Source organism: Lithobates pipiens, unplaced genomic scaffold (genome assembly GCF_037356315.1).
Source record: "Lithobates pipiens isolate NorthernLeopardFrog02 unplaced genomic scaffold, aLitPip1_a1.2 Scaffold_25, whole genome shotgun sequence".
In the NCBI taxonomy this organism is placed as follows: Eukaryota; Metazoa; Chordata; class Amphibia; order Anura; family Ranidae; genus Lithobates; species Lithobates pipiens.
In genome coordinates this window covers 167,148,448-167,172,770 of record NW_027507787.1, presented here as the reverse complement: position 1 = coordinate 167,172,770, position 24,323 = coordinate 167,148,448, and the positions used below count along the sequence as shown (strand labels likewise).

General features: G+C 42.8%; 1 protein-coding gene across 1 annotated transcript; it reads right to left on the bottom strand.

Annotated features, from left to right (window-relative positions):
- Positions 1-1,949: 1,949 nt before the first annotated feature.
- On the bottom strand, positions 1,950-21,203 carry LOC143930631 (trypsin-like). The gene is made up of 5 exons (XM_077455128.1): positions 21,079-21,203; positions 17,285-17,435; positions 9,939-10,192; positions 3,702-3,838; positions 1,950-2,127 (listed from the first exon to the last, which is right to left on the bottom strand). The coding sequence occupies exons 1-5, from the start codon at positions 21,116-21,118 to the stop codon at positions 1,978-1,980; spliced, it is 732 nt and encodes a 243-aa protein (XP_077311254.1). The 5' UTR covers positions 21,119-21,203; the 3' UTR covers positions 1,950-1,977.
- Between the last annotated feature and the right edge of the window lie 3,120 nt (positions 21,204-24,323).

The following is a 24,323-nucleotide window of genomic DNA, read 5'->3' as shown; positions in this document are numbered from 1 at the left end:
AGGAAGTTGTTAGGAGTATTTTGTTAAACTACATGTACAGTGCATCTGGAAAGTATTCACAGCTCTTCACTTTTTTACACATGTTGTTATGTTACAGACTTATTCCAAAATGGATTAAATTTATTATTTTCCTCAAAATTCTACAAACATTACCCCATAATGACAACATGAAAGAAGTTTGTTTGAAATATTTGCAAATCTATAAAAAAAAAAAAAAAGAGAAAACACATTTCCATAAGTATTCACAGCCTTTGCCATAACACTCAAACTTGCATCCTGTTTACACTGATCATTCTTGAGATGTTTCTACAACTTGATGGTAGTCTTCCTGTGGTAAATTTCAGTTGATTGGACATGATTTGGAAAGGCACACACCTGTCTATATAAGGGCTCTCAGTTAACAGTGCATGTCAGAGCACAAACCAAGCCATGGAGTCCAATGAATTGTCTGTAGACCTCTGAGACAGGATTGTATCGAGGTACAGATCTGGGAAGGGTACAGAAACATTTCTGCAGCATTTGATGTCCCATTGAGCACAGTGGCTTCCATCATCCATAAATGGAAGGAGTTTGGAACCACCAGGACTCTCCCTAGAGTGGTTTTAGTCAGGGAGGTGACCAAAACCCGATGGTCACTCTGACAGAGCTCCAGCATTTCTCTCTGGAGACAGGAGAACCTTCCAGATGAACAACCATCTCTGCAGCACTCCACCAATCAGGCTTCCTCAGTAAAAGGCACATGACAGCCCACCTGGAGTTTGTAAAAAGGCAACTGAAGGATTCTCAGACCATGAGAAACAAATTTCTCTGATCTGAGGAAACAAAGATTGAACTCTTTGAACCGCATGGCAAGCACCATGTCTGAAGGAAACCAGGCACCTCTCATCACCTGGCCAATACCATCCCTAAAGTGAAGCAGGGTGGTGGCACTATCATGCTGCAGAGATGTTTTTCAGCGGCAGGAACTGGGAGACTAGTCAGGATCGAGGAAAAGATGAATGCAGCAATATACAGAGACATCCTTTATGAAAACCTGCTCCAGAGAGCTCTGGACCTTAGACTGGGGCGATTGTTTCTCTTCCAACAGGACAATGACCCTAAGCACACAGCCAAGATAACAAAAGAAGGGTTATGGGACAACTCTGTAAATGTCCTTGAGTGCCACAGCCCAGACTATAACCTGATTGAATATCTCTGGAGAGATCTGAAAATGGCTGTGCACCGACGCTCCCCATCCAACCTGATGAAGTTTGAGAGGTCCTGCAAAGAAGAATGGGAGAAACTTCCCAAAAATAGGTGTGTCAAGCTTGTAGCATCATACTCAAAAAGACTAGAGGCTCTAATTGTTTTCAAACAAACGTCTTTCATGTATGTATGAATTTAATCCATTTTGGAATAAGGCTGTAACATAACAAAATGTGGAAAAAGTGAAGCGCTGTGAATACTTTCTGGATGCACTGTATATTTTAATGGTAGAATTTGTTTTGGGAAGAAAGGTGTGAAGTGCTAACAGGCAGGGGTTGATAGAAATGGTTATGCGTCTGTGTATGTGAGACAAGATTTTACATAGAACAAGATGATTTCTGTTTTTTGCGATGTTAGGCTCGGTTCACACAGGGGGCGATGCGAGGCGACACGACTTGCCTCGCCGCGACCTGCCGCGACCTCAGCGGCGACTTGCAAATGACTTCTGTATAGAAGTCAATGCAAGTCGCCCCGAGGTCGCCCAAAAGTAGTACAGGAACCTTTTTTCTGAGTCGGAGCGACTCGAGTCGCTCCTCTTAGAACGGTTCCGTAGTACAGAATGGGGGCGACTTGTCAGGTCGCGGCATGGCAAGTCGTGTCGCCTCGTGTCGCCCCCTGTGTGAACCGGCCCTAAAGCTGTATTTTGATATGACTGTTTAAAAACATTGAAATATTGTTTAATAAAGATACATTTAAGGTTAAAATTGCAGATACAACATGAAATGTTTATTTTTAATTGGTGGCAACAGTGTCTTGGATCCATGAGTTGTAGTTGCAGACCTTGGTGTAGACTCCAGGATAGTTCCTCTGGGCACAGCCGTATCCCCAAGAGACAACACCCTGCAATTCTCCTTTACACACCACGGGGCCACCGGAGTCACCCTGAGGAGAGAAGCATGCATTTCACAATAAGTATCCATCAAGTAACTATTGGTTCCAAGGCATTTCTCACAGTTAGAAGTGACAGACAAACATTCCCTGCTCTCTAGTCTCTCATATTTCGGGTGCTGGCTGAAAGCGAGCACTCCAAATCTAGGCCAAAGAACAAATAAAACAGCTGCACACCGATGACATATTCAACATCATGACCAGAAAAGACCTTGGTCAAAGTCCTCGTCCAAAGCCCTCCCTGCTGACATGTTTCATCACAAGTTTAGTTGTAGACTAAGCCCGGAGTGGTGAAATTTGTCACAGAAGGAGGTCTTTGGGCAGGACTAAGGCCAAGGTCTTTGTTGGAATAAAGTCTTGATGTTGGATACGTCATCCGTGTGCAGCTGTTTCGTTTGTTCATTTCTCACAATCTTCACAATTCCACCAGCGAATGTTGTTTACTCCCAAAAAAAAAAAAAAAAAACATTTTTCACATATAACATTCTAACATCATGAGCAAATTCTAACATTCTAACATTCTTGAGCAAAACCTGTACCACTCTGTGTGTGATTTGAGGCTAGGACGGAGGTTCACCTTCCAGTAGGACAATGACCCCCAAACACACTGCTAAAGCAACACTTGAGTGGGTTAAGGGGAAATATGTAAATGTGTTGGAATGGCCTAGTCAAAGCCCAGACCTCAATCCAATAGAAAATCTGTGGTCAGACTTAAAGATTGCTGTTCACAAGTGCAAACCATCCAACTTGAAGGAACTGGAGCAGTTTTGCAAAGAGGAATGGGAAAAAATCCCAGTGGTAAGATGTGGCAAGCTCATAAAGACTTATCCAAAGTGACTTGGAGCTGAGATAGCCGGAAAAGGTGATTCTACAAAGTATTGACTTTAGGGGGGTGAATAGTTATGCACATTGACTTTTTCTGTTATTTTGTCCTATTTGTTGTTTGCTTCACAATAAAAATAAAAAATAAAAAAACATCTTCAAAGTTGTGGGCATGTTCTGTAAACTAAGTGATGCAATTCCTTAAACAATCCATGTTAATTTCAGGTTGTGAGGCAACAAAACACAAAAAAATGCCAAGGGGAGTGAATACTTTTGCAAGGCACTGTATTTAATATAAGACCCCTCATATATACACTATATTTTCAAAAGTATTGGGAGCGATTTAAACTAAATAAATTATGTGTAATTATCTGTAATGTTTCTTTTCCTTTAATCTTTTATCCTTAGCAAATGCATAGCAGTTAAATTTTCCTAATGTCTTGTATAGGGTTGCCACCTGTCTGGGAGTCCAGGATTTACCCAGACAGTCTGGGTTTTGAATCATGTGTTTGGGATTCAGTCTGCCTTAAACCTGGACACATTATTCAGACAGGAATGTGGCTCAGAACAGGGCTTGACGGAACGGTGAGGGAGCACCCAAAGGTGCTTCAGGTCTGTTAGTCTATCGTGTGTATACTAAAAAAAAAAAATGTGGCTGTGCGCTGCTAAAAGGTTTGGCTAAAAGAAAAAGTGTCAACCCTGGTCTTGTAGGTCCCTTTGCTAAAAAGAAAGACAAAACACATTACCTGGCAGGAATCTTTCCCTCCTTCCAAGTAGCCAACGCAGATCATGTTATTTGTGATTTCTCCAGGATAGGCACCATTGCACTGAGCATCAGTCAGGACAGGAGCATCAACACAATGCAGGAGATCTGGATAATTGGCTGATGAAAAAATGAAGAAAGAGGTTGATGTAAAGCCAAACTACAGGAACAATAACTATTATTTAAATATGTTCTCTAATGGCCGAAAGGATATAACGCCATGTTGTGTGCACCAAATGCCTTTGCAAATCCAGATATTACCTTGTAAAAATAGCAGTGAGATATTCACTGTGCTGTACCTAGCCTGTGCAGATAGCAGAGCTGTGGGAGGGGTCTAGCAACTATACTTACTACAGACTGCCTACAAACAGCTACAGAAGGGGGCGGAGACAAGACCTGTCACCCTGCACAAGGAGAGAGAGCAGTAGTAGCCAGCCCTTCTTTACCGGGTCCAGGCCCCATCAGTTCAAAAGGGGGGGGGGGGGGCGGATACCTCCCGGGCAGGAGTGATGGCTGCACTGCCCTGCTCTATGGCTGCACTGCCCTGCTCTATTACCAACTCTTGTGTCCCCCCCCATCTCTGCTGCCTTCTTCTCTTTCTTCCACTGGCTGCGCTGCAGGGGGATTGATGTCTGCGTCCCCATTCTCCTGCTGTCCAAGCTCCTCTGTGTGCCCCCCTCCTTCCCAGAAGTGCTGCTGGCTGTCCTACTCTCCTCTCCCACCAGCAGCTTCTGAGGGCACACAAGGGGATTTTTCAGGAAGAAGAGTGGAGGGAGAGAGGGCGTTGGGTCGGGGCATTAAAACATTTCTTGTTTCTTGAATGAACACAGTGAGTAATTGGTACCGATCACTCACTATATTCATTCATCACTGATGCATAGTAAATTGTGTTTACTGTGCTTCAGTTTGTCAATGAATAGGAAACCTTAGAGCACTTCCCATTTATTCACTATCCAGTGCAGCTGAGGCTGGGGGAATCCCTTTCCTAAATCCCTTTATCTGTCTCAAATGTGAGACACCGAGGGTCAGTTTTGACACCTCATAATTCACCAATACCCCCTAAACAGGGCCGCTAAAAAAATTTAAAACAAAATAAAATAAAAAAGGAGGGGGGCCCTATCAGGTATGCTTTACGGGGCTCTGTGATTTCTAACAGCAGCCCTTTATTACAGGAGGCTCCTGTACAGAGGAAGCCATGCCTCGTACATGGAGAAGGTATTTCTACGACTTCTATATATGACAGCTTCCCACTGTCACTGGTCCCTAAGGCACTCGGGGTGTCCCTAGAAACCACTGATGTCATAGCGAATCCCCGCCCTCTTTAACCACTTCAGCTCAGGAAGATTTACCCCCTTCCTCACAAGGCCATCTTTTACGATACGGGACTGCGTTAATTTTACTGACAATTGCATGGTCGTGCGACGTTGTACCCCAATTAAATGTATGTCCTTTTTCCTTACAAAGAGAACTTTATTTTGGTGGTATTTGGTCACCTCTGCATCTATAAAATGTATCCAAATAAAAAAAATGAATTTAGGCCAATATATATTCTGCTACATGTTTTTGGTAGAAAAAAAATGCCAAATAGGCGTATATTGATTGGTTTGTGCAAAAGTTATAGCGTCTACAAACTATGGGATATTTTTATTTATTTCTTTTTTCTTACTAGAAATGGCGGACACTCTGACACTAACTGTCACTGTACTAATGACACTGGGTGGGAAGGGGTTAACATCATGGCCGATCAAAAGGATAACTGTGTGCCTAACCAGTGTTTTTTCGTATACTGTGGGGGAGGTGCTTTTACTATGAGAAGACAGGGATCCGTGGTGCTGCTTTGCAGGAACACAGGATCCATGCCTTCCCTACTGACAGAATGGCAATCTGCATTGTTTACATAGACAGACTACCATTCTGCCTGTGTAACAAATAATCGTCAGGAACCTGTGGACATCTAGGCCACGGGTACCCACTGATCGACTCCCACTGAATGTAATCACAGTGGGAGCGAGACACTGGAAGAGCCGGATCACACATATATATATATATATATATATATATATATATATATATATATATATATATATATATAGTGACAATACCTCACATGTGTGGTTTAAACACCATTTACATATGTAGGCACGACTTACGTATTTGTTCGCTTCTGTGTGCGAGCATAGAGGGATGGGGCGCTTTAACCATTGGCTTCCTGCACACTTCTTCAATCCCTTTCCTGCCCAGGCCAATGTTCAGCTTTTAGCACTGTCACTCTTTGAATGACAATTGTCCAGTCATGCAGCACTATACCCAAAGGACATTTTAATAATTTTTTTCCCACAAATAGAGCTTTCTTTTGGTGGTATTTAATCAATGCTGTTTTTTTTTTTATTTCTTGCTAAAAAAAAAAGAAAAAGAACAGAAAAAAAAAAACAAAGCATTTTTCATAGTTTGTTATAAAGTTTTGCAAACAGGTAAATGTTCTCCTTCACTGATGTGCGCTGATGAGGCTGTACTGATAGACACTGTTGAGGCGGCACTGGTGGGCACTAATAGCTGACACTGAAGGGCATTGATAGGTGGCACTTAAGGGCACTGGTAGGTGACGTGACACTGATAGGCAGCACTGATAGGTGGCATTGATGATGAGGCACTGATGGGCACTGATTGGCACTACTGATGGGCATTGGTAGATGGCACTGGTGAGCATTGATAGGTGGCACTGGTGGGCACTGATTGGCAGCACTGATATGCACTGGTAGGTGGCACTGGTGAGCACAGGTGAGGCGGCAGTGGCTCTCGCTGTTCGGGACTGATTCCTTTTGACAGAAGCCGATGATCGGCTGTTTTTTTCTCACGTGAGGAGAAAAAAAGCAGATTATTGATCTTCTGTGTACATCATGTGATCAGCTGTCATTGGCTGACAGCTAATCACGTGGTACGGTGCTGGGATTTGCCCCTTATTCCGATCTGTGATCAGCCGAGTCTCATTGACTTGGCGATCACAGAGTGTGCTGCGCGCGCCCTGCAGGCACAATACAATTAAGGCCCATGCTGAAGCCATTTTTTGGCTTTAGCATGGGCAGGAAGTGGTTAATTTTTTTTTTATTCTTATTTATTTATTTATTTTACTCTTAATTTAAGAGTAAATTTACCATATTTTTCCGTGTATAAGATGATACTTTTTCCTAAAATCATTATGCCCCGTACACATGATTGGAATTATGGTGGGAAAAGGCTCTGATGGTTTCCTGATGGAATTCCGACAGAATTCCGCTCAAGCTGTGTTGTCTACACACGGTCACACCAAATTCCGACCATCAAGAATGCGGTGACGTACAACACTATGACGAGCCGAGAAAAAATCAAGTTCAACGCTTCCGAGCATGCATCGAATTGTTTCTGAGCATGCATAGGAATTTTGGCAGTTGGAATTGCTACAGATGATCGAAATTTCCGTCTGAAAAATAGAGAACATGCTCTCAAATTTTTGCTGGCGGGAATTCGGCCAGCTAAATTCCGATGGAGCCTACACACGGTCGCATTTTCCGATGAAAAGCTCTCATCGGTCTTTTGCTGGCCGAAATTCCGATCGTGTGTACGCGGCATTCGACTGAAAATCGAGGGGCGTCTTATACACAGTCAGTCGGCCTGGGAGAGAGCCATGCAGGTGCTTAGCTACCCATAGCTTGTCAAACAGCCTTCCTCCAATCACGAGCCGTATGTTACTGACGTCAGCTGGAGGTGGAGGTGGAGGTGGAGAGTGAGCAAATGCAACACAGACCGGAGCGTTCTGAGCCCAAAATGTCAGAAAAAAATAAATAAAAAATACCGGTAAGTGATTGTCTTTCTCTACAAAATTCAAACTGAATGTATTCAGCTATGCAAATGAGCATGGAAATAGAGCTGCAGAGCGACAGTTCGGACTTTCTCCCACTGAGTGTATGATCAGACATTGGAAAAAACAGGAAGAACTCCTCCTTCTGACTGTAACTACTAGTGATGAAGAAGAGAACAGCGATGCAACAGAGGCTGAATAAAGTGATATGCTGCATACTATACTGGTATGTAAACGTTACCTGCGGTAATAACTAGATAAAAATGTGTTCTGTTTTATGTTTAAAATATTGATTTCTTCATTTTGGGTTGGAAAAGCAGGGGGTCTCTTATAAACGGAAAAATACAGTATTTATTTATTTTTGATCACTTTTATTCATATTACAAAGTATGTTAACATGCCTTGTAATAGAAAATAAGCACAACAGGTTAAAAAGACCCCAAATCTCTTCTCTATTCTTTAAGCCCGAGAACCAGAAGTGATGTCAGAGGTCGCTCCAGTCTTCCAAGGGCATAGAGCCGAGTGGGGGCCATCTTGCCCTCACTCGACTTCTTGTCTAGCCATCGGAACGCTTCTGGCTTTACCGACGGCTTTGGTATACCCGGAAATTACCAGAAAGTGTACCCGTCGATCACTTTTAGCAGATGCCGAATTGCCCACAGAAAAAAATGATACCAGGGTTATGGCATGTCATGATCTATACACTATACCAGGGATCCTCAAACTACGGCCCTCCAGCTGTTGCAGAACTGCACATCCCATGAGGCATTGTAAAACTCTGACATTCATAGACATGACTAGGCATGATGGGAATTGTAGTTCCTGAACAACTGGAGGGCCGTAGTTTGAAGACCCCTGCACTATACTGTTGAAAGTATTGGAACGCCTGCCTTTACACACACATGAACTTTAATGGCATCCCAGTCTTAGTCTGTAGGATTCAATAATGAGTTGACCCACCCTTTACAGCTATAAAAGCTTCAACTCTTCTGGGAAGGCTGTCCACAAGGTTTAGGAGTGTGTTTATGGGAATGCTTGACTATTCTTTCAGAAGCGCATTTGTGTGGTCAGGCACTGATGTTGGACGAAAAGGCCTGGCTACCAGTCTCCTCTCTAATTAATCCTAAAGGTGTTCTATTTGATCTACTATTCTATTCTACTGAGGCCAGGACTCTGTCACAATACATTTAATAATATAGTGTACTGTATATACTGTGGGTGATTGGCAAAGGACTTGTCAAACATTTGGGTGTCTTTATTTCTAGGTTACAATTTTTCTTTCTTTTGTGAATGATTAAGGGTACTTTGTATCCCATATTCATTCATGTAGGTGGATGGTATCTGGGGTCAGGGCCGTCTTTAATATTGATTGGACCCTGGGCAAAACTTTTCTTGGGGCCCCCCTATGCAGTTTTTCTCTCCACCTGCTCTGACACATACAATAAATAGCAGCTAGACTCAAAATCCTTTACTGAATCAGATCAGGTAGCTATTGCGATTGGTTGCCAGAGGTTACAGTGTATCATTACCACTCACTGACCGGTTGCTAGAGGTTACAGCACACATTCTGGCTCACTGATTAGTTGCTAGTGGTTACAGCACATGATTTCTGCTTGTTTATTGGTTGCTAGAGATTACTGTGGATATGACCTCAGGGGGGCATAACATACATATCAATGCCGCCGGCTGCCATTATTTACATATGAATGTTGCCGCTATTTACATATGAATGCTGGTAATTGACATGTAAACACAGGGTCTGCAGGTGAGTCATCTGTACACAACAATAGGGCAGAGCTGGGTAGCATTAGTAGCAGCACTTCACACTGAGATATTGGGCCACAGCACAGAACTAAAACCTCAAGGGGCCAGGGAATTTAAACTACGATAGTTGGCAAATATAAGGGCAGCTGCTTTTGGGCCCCACAACAATGACAGGGCCCGGCCCAGGGCAGCTGCCCCTTTTGCCCTGCCTTAAAAACGGCCCTGTCTGGGGTCTGCTTTATTATTAAAGGGGGCTTCCAGATTCTGATAAGCCCCCACCCACAGACCCTTAAAACCACCAGGCAAAGATTTTGGGGATGAGGCCCTTTGTCCTCATCAACATTAGGCCAAGGTTCTTTGCCAGGGGTCCTCTATCCCCTACCTCTAAGCTCATTGATTAACAACAGTTTGTAACCTGCCCCATGTGAATTACTCAGTGCATGCTTTGCCCAACAGAAAATCCAACTTATGTATACTTTAACTAGAGAAGGAGATGCAGTAGATTTGCAAGTTAAATGGTTATGGAGTGTAAATGCAAATCTATTGGTTTCTGGAAAAAAATATCTGAATGGCAAAACATATTCAACATATGTAAGAAAATGATAGATCCTTCAGACTTACAGCCACTGCTAAGTGTATTTCCCCAGCCAGAGATCAGACAGCTGGTCCCAGCGGAGGTACAGCTGGACGGAAGGGGTATGGCTTTGACATAGTTATTGAGAACAGCTGGAGTGGAGAGCTTGATCAGGAGAATGTCGTTGTCCAGGGTCCTGGAATTGTACTTGGGATGTCTGATGGACTTGGAGTTGCTGATAAACTGTTCGGTACCTTCACTTACAAAGATGTTGTGTTCTCCCAGTCTGACTTCCACCTTTCTTTAGATAACAAGATCACAGTGTACATGTAACAACAGTACTCTTTTCATGAACATGCCATAACATGTGCATTGTATTTTTGGCAAAAATTTCTAATAATTACAGAAAACATATTCTACTAAATTATCTCTGGTGAATTTCGCCAAATTAATTTCTCCAAAAATAGATTTTTTACATTTGTTTAGTTCATCCACACACAAGATGTGGTAGCCATAAATATTAATATTATTAGTGTTGTAGTTGTTAATAATAATAATAATAATAATATTAACAACAGCAATTATTATTATTATTATTAATAACAACACTAATAATAACAATAATAATATTAATAGTTATTATTATTATTATTATTATTGCTATTAGTAATAATAATATTCACAGAAATATTATTGACAATTACCCTGTCATCTGGATTACTACAGACAACATCAAAATGATAAAGCATATGCTAAAATATTCTACAACAAAAACAAAAACTGAAAGACACCTGGAGCTATACTTCCATAATTACTATTACAATAATAATAATAACTATTAACATTATTATTGTTGTTGTTGTTAATACTAATAAATCATATTAGTATTCATACTATGGTTGTCATTGTTGATAATAATAACAACAATTATTATTATTATAATTAACAACAAGAATAATAATAACAATAATACTAGTATTATTATTATTGTCATAATATCAATTATGGGAGTATAGCTCCAAGTGTCTTTCGGTTTTTGTTTTTATTGTAGAACATTTCAGTATATGCTTTATCGTTTTGATATTGGTCTGTAGTAGTCCAGATAACAGGGTGGTTTTCAATATTTTGATAATAATATTACTGTGCATATTATTATTACTAATAACAATAATAATAAAAATAGTGTTAATATATTAGTGTTCATAAATAATAATAATAATCATAAAATAATATGTAAAAATTGTTTCAAAGAAAATATATTTTCCTCTAAATTTAACACAGTAGTAAATACAGGTGGTTAAAAAAAAAAATTCCTGCAAGGTAATGTCATAATGTGCTAGTATGCATCAAATACTAGCACATTATGAGAAACTTACCTTAAAAAAAGAACACCCTCCAGTGCTGCGATGTCACAGCTGAAAGGACTGACATCTTTCCATGGTCTTCCTCTAGCTGCATGAGTGGCTGGGGCGCTATGACATCACTCCCTGTGGTAGCTGCCGTTTATGGCACAGGCTATGAAGGTCCAGCACTGTAAGACAGACCTTCAGATCGCATGCGCTGGTGATGTCATTGGCTGCATATACGCTGAATATCTCCTAAACTGTGCAAGTTTAGGAGATATTCCCAGTATCTACAGGTAAGTCTTATTATAGGCTTACCTGTAGGTAAAAGTGGTGTAACAGAGTCAGGGCCGCTGATAGGGCAGTACAACCAGTCCCATCTACACAGTGGGGCCCGGGCATCTTACAGATTGTTACTGCATTTAAAAAAAAAAAGTTTCCTAAATTCCTCTCCCACTCCTACTTGCTTACAGGGAGGGGGTTATATCATTTTCCAGGAGGGGAGTGCAGGCGCAGCAGAGGGACTAGTTCTTTATTTTCGGGCACATGTACATCATGCCACCCCACTATTCTATTAGTCCCGGCTGGCGGAGTGATACAGGGATTCTCCGTTCGTCTCCCAGCTGCATTCCTCATGAGATATATAGAAGTTGACCGGCTGACAGGGGAGAGCAGGAGGACAGCTTGGCTGCACTGGACACAGTGAGTGGAGAATAGAGGTTAGAATACTCACTGTGTCCTATCATGTATCTCACAGCACAGCAGGTTATCAGCATTAAAATTATTACAGGTAGCACAATAAGCAGGTGCTCTGTCATGGCTCTACCATGGCTCTAGGTCACAATGCTTTTGGGTGCTGACTGTATTATGGCTGTGCTTTGTTACAGTCTGTTACATACAGTACAGCCATAAGTTAACACAGTGAGCACCCAAAAGCAATGTGACCTAGAGCCATTATAGAGCCATGACAGGGCACCTGCTTATTGTGCTACCTGTGTGATAATTGTAATGCTGATGATCATAAGAAACAATGAGATGCTACTTGAGGGTCGGTTCACACTGAGGCAACACAACTTACAGCGCAACTGCCTCAGGCGACCCAAAACGACTTCTGTATAGAAGTCAATGCAAGTCACCCCCAAAGTCATACAGGAACATTTTTCTAAGTCGGAGCGACTTGTGTCGCTCCGATTAGAACGGTTCCATTGTACAGAGTGGGACGCTACTTGTCAGGCAGCTAAGTCGCCTGACAAGTCGTCCTAGTGTGAACCAACCCTTGCACTTAATTTGGGGGAGCAGTAAACATGCAGCAGAGCTACATTTTTACGACTCCCCAAACCAATCCCCTTTAACTGTTTACCATCCAGCAACGTACCAGTAAATCGCTGGTATAGAAGGATGATATCTTGGTCATCACTACAGCAATGATCAAGATATAATTTTTCTACTCCTAGCAATTCTGCACAAAGTAAAGTAATCCTAATGGCTAAGAAGCCCCTGGATTACTTTTACAGGCAGTGGAAGGGGGTCCCATCACCACCTTTACTGCTTTTAAGATGTGACCAGTAGCATCCGGTTCCAGGGACACAGTGAGAGGGATGGATATTGTTCTTCCCACTGTGTGATGTCAGAAACCAGAAGTGACAAGGATGTTGTCACTGCCGGTTATGTAAAGAAGCCATCACTGGCTTGAACAAGCATCCTAATCAAACTGATCTTAGTTTGGTCAGATGCTTTGGAGGCCAGAGGACAGATATGGGGTCTAAAAGACCTCATATCTCTCCATAAAGAGGACCTGTCATGGCCCATGCTATCACAAGTAATGTAAAGATGCAGTGTAAGATTTTTTTTTTATTTGTACTAAAATACAATTTTAAATAATTTTAAACTGCTTATTAATTGCAAAAGCATGCATTGGCTCCACACGCATATGTAAATGGCAACAAACCTGCATTTTGTTTCAAGCCGGGGTCAGGGGTGGGGTCGAGGGTGGTTGAAGGGGGCCCATGATTTCTAACAGCTGCCCTGAACAGAGTTTACACCCACTCTAATCTTTTGGTCAAACTGCACAAATGATTTTAATATCGTATTTATTTTATTTTTTCTACTATTTAACATATTATGGGGCAGACTATATAGGGGGAGAGTTACTAAAACTGGTTCACACAGAATCTGGTGCAGATCTGTATAGTAACCAATCAACTTCCAGGTTTTATTGTCAAAGCGCAATTGAATACCGAAGTTAGAAGCTGATTGGTTACTATGCACAGCTGCACCAGATTCTGTGTGCATCACTTTTAGTAAATCTCCCCCATAGATCTATTCCCATCAATCCTTATTTCCCAACAAAGCACACATTTCCCCACAGCACACATATGCACACTACAAGTAATATAGTATAGTATGCTTTTAGTAGGAAACGGGGGCAGCAGAAGGATACCCATGCAAGCGGGGGGAGGACATGACCTCATGCACATAGTATGGAACTTGGACCCAACTCTGCAGAGAAAGAATGATTTCAATGCACACTTTTAAACAACTACAACTCCAGGGTATTCTTTTTCTCAGCATCCACCATGGCATTTAGAAAACAAATCTGTGGTTGCAATGTTTACCTTCAGTTCTGACCTGTCTCCCACAGTACCTGTTGTCCACCACAAGATGTCACTGTTCTTCCAGGTAACATACTGCTGTAGTCTTCAAGGTGGGAAGGGTTACTGTTAACATGGGGGGGACAGAACCAAGAACTGGGCTTAGGGTGTGCATTAAATGGCACCTCAAACTGCAACTGTTTTTGGCACTTAAAACCCTTAAAAGTGCTTAGTTCTGCTGAAAAGGAAAAAGTATTGAATATGCAATGAAAAATAAACATAACATACTTTTGGAGGGCCTCATGGGGTTCATTTTGGGAGCTGCAGAGCCCGGTGTTGTGCTTTAAAGTGTTACTAAACCCACAACAGTAAAATCAGTCTGTATATGCAGTAAAGCATGCTTGTTATACTCACTGTGGGACCTTAAAAGTAGTGAGTGTACAGCTTGTATAACAGTGTAAATTTGCTGTCCCCTCAAAATAACTCAACACACAGCCATTAATATCTAAACCGCTGGCAACAAAAGTGAGTACACCCCTAGGGCCCCTTTCACACTGGGGCTATTGTTAGTGCTGTAGCGCCTGAAAAAAACAGCCCCTTTCACTCCAGTGTGAAAGCCGGAGGGCTGGCTTTCACACTGGAGCGGTGCGCTAGCAGGACGGTGAAAAAAGTCCTGCTAGCCGCATCTTTGGAGCGGTGAAGGAGCGGTGTATTCACCACTCCTAAACCGCTCCTACCCATTGAAATCAATGGGGCAGCACAGCTATACCGCCGGCGCTTTTGACCCTTTTTTGGCTGCTAGCGGGGTTAAAACCGCCCCACTAGCGGCCGCATACCGCCGCTAAAACTACGGTAAAGCGCCGCTAAAAATAGCATCGCTTTACCGCCGACACCCACACCGCCCCAGTGTGAAAGGGGCTTAAGTGAAAATGTCCAAATTGGGCCCAAAGTGTCAATATATTGTGTGGCCACCATTATTTTCCAGCACTACCTTGACTCTCTTGGGCATGAAGTTCTCCAGAGCTTCACAGGTTGCCACTGGAGTCCTCTTCCACACCTCCATGACGACATCACGGAGTTGGTGGATGTTAGAGACCTTGCAGATGCTCAATAGGGTTTAGGTCTGGAGACATGTTTGGCCAGTCCATCACGCTTACCCTCAGCTTCTTTAGCAAGGCAGTGGTGGTCACTCGTTACAACCAAGGTATGCAGAATGTGGAAAAGAGAAAAATATATTCTGCGCAAAGGAAAAATACCAAAACAATGGTTGGCCTTAAAGGAACTGCTGCCCCTACTATTATACTATCGCCTAAGTGATGTATACCAGATTAAAAAGAAAAGAAAGTGCAGGCGTGGCGCTGTTCCAGTATACAGTTGAAAATTTGTAAAAGACACTGTAAAAGAAAGTAAAAGAGTAAAAGAAAACAGTAATAAAAATAGGGACCCAAAACAGGATAGAGCCAACTGGCAGTCAGGAAATATTGAAATATGACAGATATATAGTTCCAATACCCTATTTCCCTACACAGTGTGTCCCACCCTCTGGCTGGTGTTTGCACTCTTATTGATGGAACGAGGAAGTGAAAAAAGTATGAATAAAGTGCGTAAGAGTGAAAATATAGTGATACCAATGAACTATGAGTGAAATCGTGTATACTTAGTGAAACAGTAATAAAAATATAATAAACAAATCGCAAAATGTGTTACACCCTCTGGCAGGTGTTATCATAAAATTATAGGCTTTCTGGTGAGTGCATGTGAAATAGGATCACGGGTAACAATCACCAGCACTTAAAGTCACCTGAATGAGAAGATTTTGTGCTAGAATAAATTTCCTGAGCACTGGACACTTTATCTATTTATTTTTGAGAACTGGACACTTTATAATTTATTAATTTTAGCACTAGTCACTTTTAAGTGGTTTAATATCATACATGTATATGTTTCTTTGCATTTGAGTCTACTACACAGATCAATTGTATAAAGGTTTCTATGTTATTGCATTTGAACATATAGTTTTTATGATAACACCCGCCAGAGGGTGTAACACATTTTGCGATTTGTTTATTATATTTTTATTAGTGTTTCACTAAGTATACACGATTTCACTCATATTTCATTGGTATCACTATATTTTCACTCTTACGTACTTTATTCATACTTTTTTAACTTCCTTGTTCCATCAATAAGAGTACAAACACCAGCCAGAGGGTGGGACACGCTGTGTAGGGAAATAGGGTATTGTAACTATATACCTGTCATATTTCAATATTTCCTGACTGCCAGTTGGCTCTATCCTGTTTTGGGTCCATATTTTTATTACTGTTTTCTGAAGACAGTGTCTTTTACTAATTTTCAAAGATATGCATAACACACATCAAATCTTGAAGCAGATGGGCTACAACAGCAAAAGACCACACTGAATTGCACTCCTGTCAGCTAAGAACAGGAAACTGAGGCTACAATTCGCACAGGATCACCAAACTTGGACAATAGAAGATTGGAAAAACGCTGTCTGGTCGGATGAGTCTCGATTTCAGCTGCAACATTCAGATGGTAGGGTTAGAATTTGGTGTAAACAACATGAAAGCATGGATCCATCCTGCCTTGTATCAACAGTTCAGACTGGTGGTGGTGGTGAAATGGTGTGGGGGGGCGGGGGGGGTATTTTCTTGGCACACTTTTGGCCCCTTAGTACCAACTGAGCATCGTTTAAATGCCACGGCCTACCTGAGTATTGTTGCTGACCATGTCCATAACTTTATGACTACAGTGTACCTATCTTCTGATGGCTCCTCCCAGCAGGATAATGCACCATGTCACAAAGCTCCAATCATCTCACCACTGGTTTCTTGAACATGACAATGAGGTCACTGTACTCAAATGGCCTCCACAGTCACCAGATCTCAATCCAATAGAGCACCATTAGGATGTGGTGGAACAGGAGATTGGAATCATGGACGTGCAGTCGACAAATCTGCAGCAACTGCATGATGCTATCTTGTCACTATGGGCCAAAATCTCTGAGGAATGTTTCCAACATCTTGTTGAATCTATGCCATGAAGGCAGCTTTGAAGGAAAAATTGGGTCCATCCCGGTACTAGCAAGGTATACCTAATAAAGTGGCCGGTGAGTGTATATAGTGACAAAGCAAATCCACTTTGTGTGCACCCTATGCCTTTGTATAGCCAATTATAACCCTGCAAAGGTAGCATTGAGATCATCCCTTGGCTGTACATAGCCTGTTCTGAGAGCAGAGCTGTGGGAGGGACCCAGCAACTTCACCTACTACAGGCTGCCTGCAGAAAACTACAGGAGGGGGCGGAGACAAGACCAGTCACCCTGCACAAGGAAAGAGAGCAGCAGTGAGTGGTCTTTATTACAGGAAACTCCTGTAGACAATGTTTCATTTATATTTCTTCATTCATTCAATCATTCATTATTCGTTCTTTACTTACTGTTTATGGCAGTGAGCAGCAGAGACCACCCATTGGCTGTTGATTAGGGACCCTCCGCAGAAGTGATAGCCAGCATTCAATGACACCTGCCAGGGCACAGAGTTCTTGGCACAGACATAACCTCCAACAATCTTGTCATCGTCAAGGGCAGCTGTAAAGAACAGCATGTTGAAAATGACACACTAGAGGCTCATGTATAAATATACACATATTCCTGACTCCCAACATAACATCTATTATCTGACACAACTTGGTAAAGTCATAAAGCATCTAGGAATAAAAATGATTTGTTCTTTAATGCATTCATTCCTTTTAATCTTTTATGTCTTTTAGAAGTTTGCAATAAAAATCTGTGATTTTAATTCTTTTGCTGCCAGAACCGTTTTTTATTTTTAAAAATTAAAAAAAAAAATTTTTAGGCCTGAGGATTGAGTTAAACCTCCAAAATTATATAGTTTTCTGTAAGTATAAACTGGAGAATAAAATGGTGGTGGAGCCAATCTTTTATGTCAGACAATATTTGCGCAACAGTTTATCAAGCACAATTTTTTTAGTGACAAATACACAATAGTTCATTTGTGGGGGCAGTTGCAGTGGCCTCTTCTATAGGCCAAGCAGGAGCGTTTCTAGCAGCAAGTACCTCACAGGATTCCTGTAGGTCTCCAATCTCTAGGTCCTAAAGGCTTGATGGGAGAAAAAGATCTCAAAGCAGCATCCTCACAGAGCAAAAGATCAGGAGAGAAAACCATTTGGCAGGAAGCATCTCACATATTTAATACATAGCACATATCTCTTTCCCCCTCAACCCCCAAATCCACTGGTTTGCTGACCCAGATAGCAAACCAGTTGTGCTACAAGTTTGAAAATGACTTGCTAAGCTATTGCTAGATTTATCAGGCTTTACAAGTTTGTTGCACAATTTCAGCAAATCCGCATTGCATAACTCCCGATCAACATTCTTTGCAAACTTTCTGCAAGTCTGCTGTAAGTTCTGGTTCAGTTATATTGGGCAATAGTCATCCCACCACAGGGGGGCGCTGTGACTGAATTTGCATGCTGCAGACTTGCAGGGCTCTTGCTGTAGACTCACCAATGCAGCTTTGCTCTTGTTAGAGATTTGCGTGCAAATTTGCTACAAATTGGAAAAGTGTCAACTAGAACTTGTGCTTCAAGTGCTCTGTAATTGTACAACTTGCCAGTGAAAATGTGCAGTAAGTTAACAAGACTTGCAATTCAACATTGCCACAAATTTGTGGTCAGTTATGCTTGCTATCTGGGTGAGTGATTAAATATTCATACCTGTCAGGAATATCATGTCGGCCATCAGAGAGTTCTGTCAGCTATAAGGCTCATGCTCATGCACATAAATGTGCATGTTTTTTTCTGAATCTGCTTGACCAGGATTTCATCTGATCTGCCTCAGGATTATCCCTGCCTGTTTATGTCTACTGGTTATCTGTGTTCCCAGACCTTGACCAGGACTCTTGACCAAGATTTAACCTTTCAATTCTGTACATTGTTGCCTATATGTTGCCATCCCATGCTTGTCCCTGACCTTGATCCTGCTCAGGATTTGGTGCCCTCCTGCTTGGTTGTTATAAAACTCAGTTGTGAGTGGGCTCTGCTCTCTACTGGTCTGAGATAAGTTGGGCTGCCCTCATCTCAGTACTTCTGCTTGCCTGGAGCCAGATCTCTCATGTCCAAGTCTGCGGTCCCGGCTTCTTGACACTTGCACACTTCCATTGCCCTAGCAGTCCCTGTCTCAACCTTCTGTGCTCATATGGGAATTGTGCAAGAGGTCACCCTCATTATCTCAAGCTCCTCCTAAAGGTATGTGACAATAACACAGTTGTAACATGCTCAAGCATAGTATGCTAGGACATGCTCAACAGCATCTGCTAAAAAAAAGGCTCTTTGTGCTTAGTAAACACAAGGATACAGGCATGTATTGGCCATCGGGACTACCGGGAGATTCCCGGTGGGCCGATGGCTCAGTGGGCCGGTTTCAGTGACAGCTTGCCAAATTAATTCATTTGAGCACCGCTGTACTTCCGAGCGCGGCGCACTTCGGCTCTTTCTGCCCCCACTCGGCGCTCTCATAACACTAGCATTGCACACATCTTCGGCCACCTCCGGCCCACAGTCGTCCTTTTCCGCCACCGCTTGGCTTCCCCCGCCCCGCTCCTCTCCGACAGCTCTTCAGCTTCAGCAAACAAAACTCAGGTATCTCCGGCGGCCCCCGCGGTAACGGACGCTGTGAGTTTAAATGAGCCGGGGGCCACCGTGAGAGCAGCTGACAGGCAGAGAAGTCCCCGGAGCAGACGAGGGAGGCTGGAGGATGGCGGTGCTGCAGGAACCCATCCAGGTAACCGGCCGGCCCAGCACAGCCATTGAATACTGTATGTAGCATATGGCTGTATATATATATATATATATATATATATATATATATATATATATATATATATATACTGTATATAGCTGTGTATGTGTGTATATATATATATATATATATATATATATATATATATATATATGCTGTATATAGAATATGGCTGTGTGTGTATATATATATATATATATATATATATATATATATATATATATATATATATATATATATATATATATAGCAAAGGATGTGGTGCTAAATAAAATAACATAAAAAATCAATTTGGTGAAAATAATGGTTAAAATAATATGCAAAATCCAACATAGCTAAAAGTTCACCAAAACTGTCAATTAATATTAGAATGTGCATAAAAATATTTTCAGCAAAAAAATCATATATAAACCATGCTTATAATTAAACCCCCCCCCCCCCTTTTTTTTTGCACTCTTTTTGCACTTTAATACCAAGGACATAGTTTGGATAAAATGGTTTTAATTATAAGCATGGTTTATATATGAATTTTTTGCTGAAATTTTTTTTTATGCACATTTCAATATTAATTGACACGTTTGATGTACTTTTAGCTATGTTGGATTTTTTGTATTATTTGAATCATTATTTGCACCAAATGGATTTTTTTATGTTATTTTGGTTAGCATCACATCCTTTGCTATATATTCAATTTATCTGTGGGTTTGTGTTAACCTGTTTGATGTTGGCAGCTTCTCATTACTGCGGTTGATCAAAAATAGGTGTGCGCATTAGTTGTTTATTTTAAAATATATAATGCAGAGCCAGGCTTCGGGCAGGTAACAGGGGGACACCAGGGGGTAGGGGGGGGGGGGCTGAAAAAACCACCAGCAGTGTGCTGTCGGCTTCTGAGTTTGCATACTCCTGCTATGTGTCTAGCCGGGCCATGATTACATCACTCTCGTGCAAGTGCACAGCATACTGTTTTTGTACGTGTTTGCAAAATTGGAGTGGGCCGGTCTGGATGAAGTCCAGGGCCAAATTTTTGTCCCAGTCCAGCCCTGCAAGTATACGAATATAGGTTCCCACAAAGGTACAAAATGTCCCTACACTTGAAAATAATTGGATGATTTTAATAAATATAGCTTCATCCTATTTACTAAAATAATAAACATTCACTTTCCTAATTGATTCATTCTCTTCCATTTGGAAGTATTGTCCTTGAATAAGTCCTTCAGGAAAATTCCAGTATTGCCTTATTTCCACCAACTAAACCATGACCCTTGGACAATTCAGAAACTGTATTTATCATTTTAAAGAAATTCACTTTGGTATTTGAATATAGTCGAGTGTGCAAGTGAAAAGCAATTCCAAAATTAAAGGAAAAAATCTGAAAAGGTGTAGGCACAAGTCCATACAAAGTTAGACTCACCAGCTGCCCCAAGGAGCACAAAAACCACAAGAAGCTTCATGTTGGAATACTTAGCGTTATCTGAATATCAGCACTATTTATACTAATATTATACTATATTAAAGTTTGAAACGCCCTCAAGTTACTATTTTGTGCGGTCAATGTGATGTAGATAAAGGCATATTTATGGTTGTCCTTGCTCACAAACCTATTTCTGAAATGTAAGCCAAATGGAAATTATCCCACGAGTGCCAGTATCTGATCAAGAAAAAGACCATATGACATTTTGCTTTTTCATAACAAACACGGCTCTCTTCATCTAGAGATACTGTAGGTTTTCCTAAAACATAACAATTTTTGCCTGGAATTAAAATATAAGTTAAAGCCTAATTCCACGTCTAATGTCCTTTTAAATAGTTTGTTTGGGGCAAAGGGGTTGTATTTCTACTATCCGTGATTCTGAATCCTAGATGACACTTTTTTTGAGCTGGCTTTCATCTGACTTGCCTGTGGATTACCCTTGCATATTTATATTAGCTGCCTACCTGTGTACCGACTTGGGTTTGGGCTCTTGACCAAGATTCTGCCTATAGATTCTGCTCATGATTTGGTGTTGTTATCGAACTTGGCTTGTGACCCAGCTCTGCTCTGTACTGGTCTGGGTGAAGTCCTGGGGGCCCTCATCACTGTGCTTCTGCTTGCCTAACACTTGCGCTCCCAAGTAGGGTTGCCACATGTCCAGGATTCACCTGGACAGTCTGGATTTTTAATCATGTGTCCAGTTTTCTGTCCGCCTGAAACCCAGACACATTATTCAGACCAGATTGTGGTTTCTCACCAGATAGCTGGTGAGAGGATTAAGCATTCTCCTCTTCCCAACCTGCAGGGGGCAATGGAGGCAATGGGGGCAATGGAGAGAGCCAGCACTGAGACTGAGAACTCATCTGCACCACTGCTGAAACCTGCAGGGGGCAATGGAGAGAGCCAGCACTGAGACTGAGAACTCATCTGCACCACTGCTGAGAAATCACCGGAGAGAGGATAGAGGAGCTGCCTTCTTTTGTTTGTGAGTTTGTGGAAAGGGGAGGGGGGGGAATCTGATGTATGGAGGAACACCTTATGTAAGGAGGCACTCTCCTAGGGGCTCCTGATGTAAGGAGGAACTCTTCTAGGGGCACCTGATATAAGGGAACACTCTACTGGAAACACCAGATGTAAGGGGGGACTCTGATTTGGACACCTGATGTAAGGGGGCACTCTACTGGGTACACCGGATGTAAGGGGGCACTTTGATGAGGACACCAGATAAAAGGGGGCATGCTGATGTTGAAACCAGATGTAAGGGGGCAGTCTGATATGGACACCAGATGTAAAGGGGCACTCTGATGTGGACACCAGATGTAAGAGGGCACACTGATGTGCAGTGGTGTAACTAGAACCTTCAGGGCCCCGATGCAAGAAACCGTGAAGGGCCCCCCTGAACCCCAGCCAGGGCCCCCGTCCCGGTCCCCAGAAGAGATGAGGTCCTTTTCTCCAGGGCAGTTGAATTTACTGCCCCCAGGTGAGAAGGGGTCCCTGTCCCCAGGGGAGATTGTGGTCCCTGTCCCCACGTGAGAAGGGGAGATGAAGGGAGTATGTAATGGTGTGTGGGGGATGGGGTCCTCTCACTCACCATGACCAAGCTGCAGGCCGCGCACTCATCAATGTTGGCCTGGGCTCCATCTAGTGTGCTGGACTGGTGATCAGCATATCTCCCAGAAAGACCTTTCATCCTCTGTGTATGACGGGGGAGGAGGGGGGCTGGCAGACAAGCCTGCAGTGTCCTCCGGGAGCCGGCTCTCATAGGGCTGCACTGCATCTGTGTGCTTAAAGTTTGTTTACCTGGGAGAAGTATGCAGTGCAGTGTGGGCCGGACTTGGGGGGGGGGGGGGGAGGACTCTGGCTGGGGAGAACAGACATTGGACTGAGCGGCAATGCATGGAGCAGGAGAGGGGTACTCTGAGGAGCCGGCCGAGGACACAGGTCATGCGGGGAATGCACAACTAAAGAGCAGCCAGTGCGATAGTCGAGCATGGAGCTCTGCTAGTCACCCTCCACCTCGTGTGCATGGTGCACTGGTACCCCTAGCTGCCTATGCTGCTGCCGACCATATGTAGAGGGAGCTGCATGGGCCCCCTGCAGCACAGGGCCCAGTTGCGGTCGCGACTGCTGCACCCCCTATAGTTACGCCCCTGCTGATGGGGGCACCAGATGTAAGGGGGCACTCTGATGGAGACACCTGATGTAAGGGGGCACTCTGATGGGGACACCAGGTGTAAGGTAGCACTCTACTGGGGACACCAGAGGTAAGGGAAACTCTGATGGAGACACCTGATGTAAGGGAGCACTCTACTGGGGACACCAGATGTAAGAGGGCACTCTGATGAGGACACCAGATAAAAAGGGGCACGCTGATATTGATACCAGCTGTAAGGGGGGTACACTGATATGGACACCAGATGTAAAGGGGCAATTTGATAGAGACACCTGATGTAAGGGGACACTCTACTGGGGATGCCAGATGTAAGGGCACTCTGATGGGGACACCAGATGTAAGGGGGCACTCTGATGTGGGCACCAGATGTAAGGGGGCACTCTGATGGAGACATCTGATGTAAGGGGGCACTCTGATGGGGACACCAGGTGTAGGGTAGCACTCTACTGGGGACACCAGATGTAAGGGAAACTCTGATGGAGACACCTGATGTAAGGGGGCACTGTAAAGGGGACACCTTATGAAAGGTGGTTTTGTTTTCTTTTACTTTATGTTATATTAGACAGCAATTCGGACCTCGGCTGGAAGAAAATTTTAGCAACCGAAGTATAATTCATTACACCTGCCCTAGGTAGACATTTGTGCATTGCAGAAATGTGCCCAACATTCTTTGTATTCCTGCAATGCACAAAAACCTGATGTAAGGGGGCACGCTGATGTTGATACCAGATGTAAGGGGGTACTGTGGTATGGACACCACATGTGAAGGGGCACTCTGATGTGGACACCAGATGTAAGAGGGCACTCTGATGTAGACACCAGATATAAAGGGGCAATTTTATAGAGACACCTGATGTAAGGGGACACTCTACTGGGGACAACAAATGTAAGGGCACTCTGATGGGGACACCAGATATAAGGGGGCACTCTGATGGGGGCACCAAATGTAAGGGGGCACTCTGATGGAGACACCTGATGTAAAGGGGCACTCTGATGGGGACACCAGGTGTAA